This window comes from Oncorhynchus keta, unplaced genomic scaffold (genome assembly GCF_023373465.1).
Source record: "Oncorhynchus keta strain PuntledgeMale-10-30-2019 unplaced genomic scaffold, Oket_V2 Un_contig_3998_pilon_pilon, whole genome shotgun sequence".
Taxonomy (NCBI): domain Eukaryota; kingdom Metazoa; phylum Chordata; class Actinopteri; order Salmoniformes; family Salmonidae; genus Oncorhynchus; species Oncorhynchus keta.
The window spans coordinates 40,793-52,152 of NW_026287549.1; the positions used below are offsets into that span (position 1 = coordinate 40,793).

At 51.2% G+C, this 11,360-nt stretch overlaps 1 protein-coding gene and 1 long non-coding RNA gene across 21 annotated transcripts in view; one reads left to right on the forward strand and one right to left on the reverse strand.

Moving 5' to 3' along the window:
* The window catches only part of LOC118382799 (E3 ubiquitin-protein ligase ZNF598), a gene marked incomplete at its 5' end in the record, with an annotated part of 45,618 nt that extends 40,655 nt beyond the window's left edge, over nt 1–4,963 (forward strand). The window contains 4 exon segments of the mRNA XM_052509156.1: nt 314–447; nt 4,555–4,603; nt 4,606–4,751; nt 4,754–4,963. Coding sequence (XP_052365116.1) covers nt 314–447; nt 4,555–4,603; nt 4,606–4,751; nt 4,754–4,912 — 488 coding nt within the window.
* A 1,676-nt stretch (nt 4,964–6,639) lies between these two features.
* LOC127924407 (uncharacterized) lies at nt 6,640–11,135 on the reverse strand. 20 transcript variants are annotated; one of them, XR_008117828.1, is made up of 6 exons: nt 10,704–11,135; nt 9,581–9,779; nt 8,494–8,642; nt 7,866–7,895; nt 7,773–7,802; nt 6,640–6,733 (listed from the first exon to the last, which is right to left on the reverse strand). It is a non-coding gene; the product is annotated as an uncharacterized LOC127924407 (long non-coding RNA). The 20 variants fall into 20 exon arrangements; XR_008117831.1 differs by lacking the exon at nt 7,866–7,895 and having other exon boundaries at nt 10,734–11,135; XR_008117844.1 differs by lacking the exon at nt 7,866–7,895 and having other exon boundaries at nt 8,583–8,642.
* Nucleotides 11,136–11,360: the final 225 nt, after the last annotated feature.

Here is an 11,360-nt window from a genome sequence, read left to right on the forward strand (position 1 = left end):
AGACACCAGACAGGCCACCACCTTTACAGACACCAGACAGGCCACCACCTTTACAGACACCAGACAGGCCACCACCTTTACACACACCAGACAGGCCACCACCTTTACACACACCAGACAGGCCACCACCTTTACAGACACCAGACAGGCCACCACCTTTACAGACACCAGACAGGCCACCACCTTTACAGACACCAGACAGACCACCACCTTTACACACACCAGACAGACCACCACCTTTACAGACACAACAACACATATTTGATTCAAACTGTTGTAATGACTCCATATGGGGGTGTTCAGCTCTCCCCAGTCCCCAGGGTGTACCTGGCTCCAGAGAACTTCCAGCAGAGGAACATGGCACTGATCCAGTCCATTAAGAACCTACTGCAGAACGACCAGTCACGATTCAACCAGTTCAAGGACTACTCTGGACAGTTTAGACAGGTAAGCCCTGACTCATAACCTTAACCCCCCTAACCCTGACTCCTAACCTTAACCCCTAACCCTGACTCCTAACCTTAACCCCCTAACCCCGACTCCTAAACATAACCCCTAACCCTGACTCCTAACCTTAACCCCTAGCCCTGACTCCTAACCTTAACCCCCTAGCCCTGACTCCTAACCTTAACCCCCCCTAGCCCTGACTCCTAACCTTAACCCCCCTAGCCCTGACTCCTAACCTTAACCCCCCTAACCCTGACTCTAACCTTAACCCCTAACCCTGACTAACCCTAACCCTTAACCTAACCCCTAACCCTGACTCCTAACATAACCCCTAACCCTGACTCCCTAATCCAAACCCTGACTCAAACCTTAACCCCCTAACCCTGAAACCTTAACCCCCTAACCCTGACTCCTAACCTTAACCCCCTGACCCTGACTCTAACTCTTAACCCCTGACTGGCTCTAACCTTTAACCCTGACTCTAGCCTTAACTCAACTCCTAACTCCTAACCTTAACCCCTAACCTGACTCCTAACCTTAACCCCAAACCTTAAACTCTAATCAAAACCCCTAACCCTGACTCTAAACTTAATTCCAAACCTAACCCTGACTCCTAACTCTTAACCCTGACTCCTAACCTTAACCCCTAACCTGATACAACATGCCCCCTGACCCTGACTCCTAACCTTACCCACCTAACCTGACTCCTAACCTTAACCCCTAACCTGACTCCTAACCTTAACCCCCTAGCTGACTCCTAACCTTAGCCACCCCCTAGCCCTGACTCCCTAGCCTTAACCCTAACCCTGACTCCTAGCATAACCCCCTAACCTGACTCCTAGCATTAACCCCCTAACCTGACTCCTAACCTTAACCCCCTAACCCTGACTCCTAACCTTAACCCCCTAACCCTGACTCCTAACCTTAACCCCCTAACCCTGACTCCAAACACTTAGTAAGGTAAGCGGCTAATGTTCTATAGACCAGCAGGCCAATGTTCCTATAGGCCCAGTAAGACCAGCAGGCTAATGTTCCTATAGACTCAGTAAGACCAGCAGGCTAATGTTCCTATAGGCCCAGTAAGACCAGCAGGCTAATGTTCCTATAGACCCAGTAAGACCAGCAGGCTAATGTTCCTATAGACCCAGTAAGACCAGCAGGCTAATGTTCCTGTAGACTCAGTAAGGCCAGCAGGCTAATGTTCCTGTAGACTCAGTAAGACCAGCAGGCTAGTGTTCCTATAGACCCAGTAAGACCCAGCAGGCTAATGTTCCTATAGACTCAGCAGGACCAACAGGCTAATGGTCCCTATAGACCCAACAGGCTAATGTTCCTATAGACTCAGTAAGACCAGCAGGCTAATGTTCCTATAGACCAATAGGCTAATGTTCCTATAGACTCAGTAGGACCAGCAGGCTAATGTTCCTATAGACTCAGTAGGACCAACAGGCTAATGTTCCTATAGACTCAGTAGGACCAACAGGCTAATGTTCCTATAGACCAACAGGCTAATGTTCCTATAGACTCAGTAGGACCAACAGGCTAATGTTCCTATAGACCAACAGGCTAATGTTCCTATAGACTCAGTAGGACCAACAGGCTAATGTTCCTATAGACTCAGTAGGACCAACAGGCTAATGTTCCTATAGACTCAGTAGGACCAACAGGCTAATGTTCCTATAGACTCAGTAGGACCAACAGGCTAATGTTCCTATAGACCAACAGGCTAATGTTCCTATAGACTCAGTAGGACCAACAGGCTAATGTTCCTATAGACTCAGTAGGACCAACAGGCTAATGTTCCTATAGACTCAGTAGGACCAGCAGGTAAATGTTCCTATAGACCAACAGGCTAATGTTCCTATAGACCAACAGGCTAATGTTCCTATAGACCAACAGGCTAATGTTCCTATAGACTCAGTAGGACCAACAGGCTAATGTTCCTATAGACCAACAGGCTAATGTTCCTATAGACTCTCAGTAGGACCAGCAGGCTAATGTTCTATAGACTCAGTAGGACCAACAGGCTAATGTTCCTATAGACTCAGTAGGACCAACAGGCTAATGTTCCTATAGACCAACAGGCTAATGGTCCTATAGACCAACAGGCTAATGGTCCTATAGACCAACAGGCTAATGGTCCTATAGACCAACAGGCTAATGTTCTATAGACTCAGCAGGACCAACAGCCTAATGTTCCTATAGACCAACAGGCTAATGTTTCTATAGACCAACAGGCTAGTGTTCCTATAGACCAGCAGGCTAATGTTCCTATAGACTCAGTAGGACCAACAGGCTAATGTTCCTATAGACCAACAGGCTAATGTTCTATAGACCAACAGGCTAATGTTCCTATAGACTCAGTAGGACCAACAGGCTAATGTTCCTATAGACTCAGTAGGACCAACAGGCTAATGTTCCTATAGACCAACAGGCTAATGTTCCTATAGACCAACAGGCTAATGTTCCTATAGACTCAGTAGGACCAACAGGCTAATGTTCCTATAGACTCAGTAGGACCAACAGGCTAATGTTCCTATAGACTCAGTAGGACCAACAGGCTAATGTTCCTATAGACTCAGTAGGACCAACAGGCTAATGTTCCTATAGACTCAGTAGGACCAACAGGCTAATGTTCCTATAGACTCAGTAGGACCAACAGGCTAATGTTCCTATAGACTCAGTAGGACCAACAGGCTAATGTTCCTATAGACTCAGTAGGACCAACAGGCTAATGTTCCTATAGACTCAGTAGGACCAACAGGCTAATGTTCCTATAGACCAACAGGCTAATGTTCCTATAGACCAACAGGCTAATGTTCCTATAGACCAACAGGCTAATGTTCCTATAGACTCAGTAGGACCAACAGGCTAATGTTCCTATAGACTCAGTAGGACCAACAGGCTAATGTTCCTATAGACCAACAGGCTAATGTTCCTATAGACCAACAGGCTAATGTTCCTATAGACTCAGTAGGACCAGCAGGCTAATGTTCCTATAGACCAACAGGCTAATGTTCCTATAGACTCAGTAGGACCAACAGGCTAATGTTCCTATAGACTCAGTAGGACCAACAGGCTAATGTTCCTATAGACTCAGTAGGACCAGCAGGCTAATGTTCCTATAGACTCAGTAGGACCAACAGGCTAATGTTCCTATAGACTCAGTAGGACCAACAGGCTAATGTTCCTATAGACCAGCAGGCTAATGTTCCTATAGACCAACAGGCTAATGTTCCTATAGACCAACAGGCTAATGTTCCTATAGACTCAGTAGGACCAACAGGCTAATGTTCCTATAGACCAGCAGGCTAATGTTCCTATAGACTCAGTAGGACCAACAGGCTAATGTTCCTATAGACTCAGTAGGACCAGCAGGCTAATGTTCCTATAGACTCAGTAGGACCAACAGGCTAATGTTCCTATAGACCAACAGGCTAATGGTCCTATAGACCAACAGGCTAATGGTCCCTATAGACCAACAGGCTAATGTTCCTATAGACTCAGCAGGACCAACAGGCTAATGTTCCTATAGACCAACAGGCTAATGTTCCTATAGACCAACAGGCTAATGTTCCTATAGACTCAGTAGGACCAACAGGCTAATGTTCTATAGACTCAGTAGGACCAACAGGCTAATGTTCCTATAGACCAGCAGGCTAATGTTCCTATAGACTCAGTAGGACCAACAGGCTAATGTTCCTATAGACTCAGTAGGACCAACAGGCTAATGTTCCTATAGACTCAGTAGGACCAGCAGGCTAATGTTCCTATAGACTCAGTAGGACCAGCAGGCTAATGTTCCTATAGACTCAGTAGGACCAACAGGCTAATGTTCCTATAGACCAACAGGCTAATGTTCCTATAGACTCAGTAGGACCAACAGGCTAATGTTCCTATAGACCAGCAGGCTAATGTTCCTATAGACCAACAGGCTAATGTTCCTATAGACTCAGTAGGACCAACAGGCTAATGTTCCTATAGACTCTATGTTCTAGTCTATTATTATTGGTATGAAACTGTTTATAAAGTTGTATTTAAGCGTGACACAGCAGCAGCATGTTGCCATGGGGACAGTGAAGTCTGTAACATCTCTCTCTCTGACAGGGTCTGATGTCAGCCGTGCTGTACCACCAGAGCTGTAGGACTCTGTTGGGGACAACTTTGGCGGCGTCTTCAATGAGCTGCTGGTGCTGCTTCCTGACACGAGGAAACAGCAGGAGCTGCTGACGGCCCAGCGACCGGGCCATGGAAAGACAGGGAGGGGCGGGACCAGGAAGAACAGGAAGAGTGCCTGGCAGACCCCTCCAGCGCCATCTCTAATGCAGCCGCGCTGGACTGCCAGGTATGCCCCACCTGCTGCCAGGTGCTGGACCCTAAAGACTTCAACTCCCATAAGACCTTGCACCTAGGGGACAACGAGGACTTCCCCTCCCTGCAGGACATCAGCCGCATCATCAGCTAGCCCTGGCCTGGGACAGACATGCGCACTGCCCAATCACAGCCCTGCCTGTTGCCATTCCAGGGAAGCCTGTTTCCATGGTGACCATGGCCAGAGAGGGCGTTGGGTAGTGTATTTGATGGCGAGGCTGGGGCCAGCAGGAGGTTGAACTAATTCTGGTTGCCCAGATGTTTGACCTGATTCCCGGTGTGATTCCGGCTGGACCTGGACCCAGCCTGGCGACCGAACCTGGAGGGCCCTACAAGTACCACATGTTGTGTATTAATAAGAAGAATGGTTCTATATATTTGATTTTCTCCCCTCTTCTGATCACATTTCCATGATGTTGATAAAGTGTTGAAGGAGTGACGGTTGTTTTATCAGGTTTGATGACTGAGGAGAGTTTATTAAGTCAGACCATCTACTACTCCCTCGAGACAGTCAGACCATCTACTACTCCCTCGGAGAGGAGACAGTCAGACCCTCTACTACTCCTCGGAGACAGTCAGACCATCTACTACTCCCCTCGGAGACAGTCAGACCATCTACTACTCCTCGAGACAGTCAGCCCATCTACTACTCCCTCGAGACAGTCAGACCCTCTACTACTCCCTCGGAGACAGTCAGACCATCTACTACTCCCTCGAGACAGTCAGACCATCTACTACTCCTCGAGACAGTCAGACCATCTACTCTCCCTGGAGACAGTCAGACCTCTACTCCCTCGAGACAGTCAGACCATCTACTACTCCCTCGAGACAGTCAGACCATCTACTACTCCCTCGAGACAGTCAGACCATCTACTACTCCCTCGGAGAGAGACAGTCAGACCCTCTACTACTCCTGGGAGACAGTCAGACCCTCTACTACTCCCTCGGAGACAGTCAGACCCTCTACTACTCCCTCGGAGACAGTCAGACCCTCTACTGCTCCCTCGGAGACAGTCAGACCCTCTACTACTCCCTCGGAGACAGTCAGACCCTCTACTACTCCCTCGGAGACAGTCCCAGACCCTCTACTACTCCCTGGAGACAGTCAGACCCTCTACTACTCCTCGAGACAGTCAGACCATCTACTACTTCCCTCGGAGAGGAGACAGTCAGACCCACTACTACTCCTCGAGACAGTCAGACCTCTACTACTCCTCGAGACAGTCAGACCCTCTACTACTCCCTCGAGACAGTCAGACCCTCTACTCCCTCGAGACAGTCAGGACCATCTACTACTCCCTCGAGACAGTCAGACCATCTACTACTCCCTCGAGACAGTCAGACCATCTACTACCCTCGAGACAGTCAGACCATCTACTACTCCCCTCGGAGACAGTCAGACCATCTACTACTCCCTCGGAGACAGTCAGACCCTCTACTACTCCCTCGGAGAGAGACAGTCAGACCATCTACTACTCCCTCGAGACAGTCAGACCCTCTACTACTCCCTCGGAGACAGTCAGACCATCTACTACTCCCTCGGAGACAGTCAGACCATCTACTACTCCCTCGGAGACAGTCAGACCATCTACTACTCCTCGGAGAGGAGACAGTCAGACCCTCTACTACTCCCTCGGAGACAGTCAGACCATCTACTACTCCTCGGAGAGGAGACAGTCAGACCCTCTACTTCTCCCTCGGAGAGAGACAGTCAGACCCTCTACTACTCCCTCGGAGGAGACAGTCAGGCCCTCTACTACTCCCTCGAGAGGAGACAGTCAGACCCTCTACTACTCCCTCGGAGAGGAGACAGTCGAGACCCTCTACTACTCCCTCGGAGACAGTCAGACCCTCTACTACTCCCTCGGAGAGGAGACAGTCAGACCCTCTACTACTCCCTCGGAGACAGTCAGACCTTCTACTACTCCCTCGGAGACAGTCAGACCCTCTACTACTTCCCTCGGAGACAGTCAGACCATCTACTACTCCCCTCGGGAGAGGAGACAGTCAGACCATCTACTACTCCCTCGGAGAGAGACAGTCAGACCCTCTACTACTCCCTCGGAGAGGAGACAGTCAGACCCTCTACTACTCCCTCGGAGACAGTCAGACCATCTACTACTCCCTAGGAGACAGTCAGACCATCTACTACTCCTCGGAGAGAGACAGTCCAGACCCTCTACTACTCCCCTCGGAGAGGAGACAGTCAGACCATCTACTACTCCTCGGAGAGAGACAGTCAGACCATCTACTACCCTCGGAGAGGAGACAGTCAGACCATCTACTACTCCCTCAGAGGAGACAGTCAGACCATCTACTACTCCCTCCAGAGGAGACAGTCAGACCATCTACTACTCCCTCAGAGAGGAGACAGTCAGACCGTCTACTACTCCTCAGAGAGAGACAGTCAGACCGTCTACTACTCCCCTCAGAGAGGAGACAGTCAGACCGTCTACTACTCCCTCAGAGAGGAGACAGTCAGACCGTCTACTACTCCTCAGAGAGGAGACAGTCAGACCGTCTACTACTCCCTCAGAGAGGAGACAGTCAGACGTCTACTACTCCCTCGAGACAGTCAGACCGTCTACTACTCCCTCGGAGACAGTCAGACCGCTTCTACTACTCCCTCGGAGACAGTCAGACCATTTCTACTACTCCCTCGAGACAGTCAGACCCTCTACTAATAATAAGACCCTCTCTACTACTCCTCGGAGACAGTCAGACCATCTACTACTCCCTCGGAGACAGTCAGACCATCTACTACTCCCGGAGACAGTCAGACCATCTACTACTCCTCGGAGAGGAGACAGTCAGACCCTCTACTTCTCCCTCGGAGAGGAGACAGTCAGACCTCTACTACTCCCTCGGAGAGGAGACAGTCAGACCCTCTACTACTCCCGGAGAGGAGACAGTCAGACCCTCTACTACTCCCCTCGGAGAGGAGACAGTCAGACCCTCTACTACTCCCTCGGAGACAGTCAGACCTCTACTACTCCCTCGGAGAGGAGACAGTCAGGCCCTACTACTCCCTCTGGAGACAGTCAGACCTTCTACTACTCCCTCGGAGACAGTCAGACCTTCTACTACTTCCCCTCGGAGACAGTCAGACCCTCTACTACTCCCTCGGAGACAGTCAGACCATCTACTACTCCCTCGGAGACAGTCAGACCATCTACTACTCCCTCGGAGAGAGACAGTCAGACCCTCTACTACTCCCTCGGAGAGAGACAGTCAGACCCTCTACTACTCCCTCGGAGACAGTCAGACCATCTACTACTCCCTCGGAGACAGTCAGACCATCTACTACTCCCCTCGGAGAGGAGACAGTCAGACCCTCTACTACTCCTCGGAGAGAGACAGTCAGACCATCTACTACTCCCTCGGAGAGAGACAGTCAGACCATCTACTACTCCTCGGAGAGGAGACAGTCAGACCATCTACTACTCCCTCGGAGAGGAGACAGTCAGACCATCTACTACTCCCTCAGAGAGGAGACAGTCAGACCATCTACTACTCCCTCAGAGAGGAGACAGTCAGACCATCTACTACTCCCTCAGAGAGGAGACAGTCAGACCATCTACTACTCCCTCAGAGAGGAGACAGTCAGACCCTCTACTACTCCCTCGGAGAGAGACAGTCAGACCATCTACTACTCCCCCTCGGAGACAGTCAGACCCTCTACTACTCCCTCGGAGACAGTCAGACCATCTACTACTCCCTCGGAGACAGTCAGACCATCTACTACTCCCTCGAGACAGTCAGACCATCTACTACTCCCTCGGAGACAGTCAGACCCTCTACTACTCCCTCGGAGACAGTCAGACCTCTACTACTCCCTCGGAGACAGTCAGACCCTCTACTACTCCTCGGGAGACAGTCAGACCATCTACTACTCCCTCGAGACAGTCAGACCATCTACTACTCCTCGGAGACAGTCAGACCCTCTACTACTCCCTCGAGACAGTCAGACCATCTACTACTCCCTCGAGACAGTCAGACCATCTACTACTCCTCGAGACAGTCAGACCATCTACTACTCCCTCGGAGAGGAGACAGTCAGACCCTCTACTACTCCCTCGGAGACAGTCAGACCCTCTACTACTCCTCGGAGACAGTCAGACCCTCTACTACTCCCTCAGGAGACAGTCAGACCTCTACTACTCCTCGGAGACAGTCAGACCCTCCCTCCCAGGGGCAGTCAGACCCTCTACTCTCCCTCGAGACAGTCAGACTACTCCCTCGGAGACTCAGACCCTCTACTACTCCTCGAGACAGTCAGACCCTCTACTACTCCCTCGAGACAGTCAGACCATCTACTACTCCCCTCGAGACAGTCAGACCATCTACTACTCTCGAGACAGTCAGGACCATCTACTCCTCGAGATTGTCAGACCATCTACTACTCCCCTCGGAGACAGTCAGACCATCTACTACTCCTCGGAGACAGTCAGACCTCTACTACTCTCCTCGGAGAGGAGACAGTCAGACCATCTACTACTCCTCGAGACAGTCAGGATTCTACTACTCCTCGAGACAGTCAGACCCTACTACTTCCTCGAGACAGTCAGACCATCTACTACTCCCTCGGAGACAGTCAGACCATCTACTACTCCCTCGGAGACAGTCAGACCATCTACTACTCCCTCGGAGAGAGACAGTCAGACCCTCTACTACTCCTCGGGAGACAGTCAGACCATCTACTACTCCTCGGAGAGGAGACAGTCAGACCCTCTACTTCTCCTCGGAGAGGAGACAGTCAGACCCTCTACTACTCCCTCGGAGAGGAGACAGTCAGACCCTCTACTACTCCCTCGGAGAGGAGACAGTCAGACCCTCTACTACTCCCTCGGAGAGGAGACAGTCAGACCCTCTACTACTCCTCGGAGACAGTCAGACCCTCTACTACTCCCTCGGAGAGGAGACAGTCAGACCCTCTACTACTCCCTCGGAGACAGTCAGACCTTCTACTACTCCCTCGGAGACAGTCAGACCCTCTACTACTCCCTCGGAGACAGTCAGACCATCTACTACCCCCGGAGAGGAGACAGTCAGACCCTCTACTCCCCTCGGAGAGGAGACAGTCAGACCTCTACTACTCCCCTCGGAGACAGTCAGGACCATCTACTACTCCCTCGGAGACAGTCAGACCATCTACTACTCCTCGGAGAGGAGACAGTCAGACCCTCTACTACTCCTCGGAGAGGAGACAGTCAGACCATCTACTACTCCCTCGGAGAGGAGACAGTCAGACCATCTACTACTCCCTCGGAGAGAGACAGTCAGACCATCTACTACTCCCCTCGGAGAGGAGACAGTCAGACCATCTACTACTCCCTCGGAGAGGAGACAGTCAGACCGTCTACTACTCCTCAGAGAGAGACAGTCAGACCGTCTACTACTCCCTCAGAGAGGAGACAGTCAGACCGTCTACTACTCCCTCAGAGAGGAGACAGTCAGACCATCTACTACTCCCTCAGAGAGGAGACAGTCAGACCGTCTACTACTCCTCAGAGAGGAGACAGTCAGACCGTCTACTACTCCCTCGGAGACAGTCAGACCGTCTACTACTCCTCGGAGACAGTCAGACCGTCTACTACTCCCTCGGAGACAGTCAGACCGTCTACTACTCCTCAGAGAGGAGACAGTCAGACCGTCTACTACTCCCTCGGAGACAGTCAGACCGTCTACTACTCCCTCAGAGAGGAGACAGTCAGACCGTCTACTACTCCCTCAGAGAGGAGACAGTCAGACCGTCTACTACTCCCTCAGAGAGGAGACAGTCAGACCCGTCTACTACTCCCTCAGAGAGGAGACAGTCAGACCGTCTACTACTCCCTCAGGAGACAGTCAGACCGTCTACTACTCCCTCGGGGAGACAGTCAGACCGTCTACTACTCCCTCGGAGACAGTCAGACCCTCTACTACTCCCTCTGAGACAGTCAGACCCTCTACTACTCTCTCGGAGAGAGACAGTCAGACCATCTACTACTCCCTCAGAGAGGAGACAGTCAGACCCTCTACTACTCCCTCAGAGAGACAGTCAGACCCTCTACTACTCCCTCAGAGAGAGACAGTCAGACCCTCTACTACTCCCTCAGAGGAGACAGTCAGACCCTCTACTACTCCCTCGGGAGAGGAGACAGTCAGACCCTCTACTACTCCTCGGAGAGGAGACAGTAGTCTGGAGGGAGTCGGACTGTTTGGGACGATAGTCTGGAGGGAGTCGGACTGTTTGGGACGATAGTCTGGAGGGAGTCGGACTGTTTGGGACGATAGTCTGGAGGGAGTCGGACTGTTTGGGACGATAGTCTGGAGGAGTCGGACTGTTTGGGGCCGGTAGTCTGGAGGAGTCGGACTGTTTGGGACTTGATAGTCTGGAGGGAGTCGGACTGTTTGGGACGATAGTCTGGAGGGAGTCGGACTGTTTGGGACGTATAGTCTGGGAGGAGTCGGACTGTTTGGGGACGATAGTCTGGAGGGAGTCGGACTGTTTGGGACGATAGTCTGAGGAGTCGGACTGTTCTCTTGTCTCTCTCTCTCTC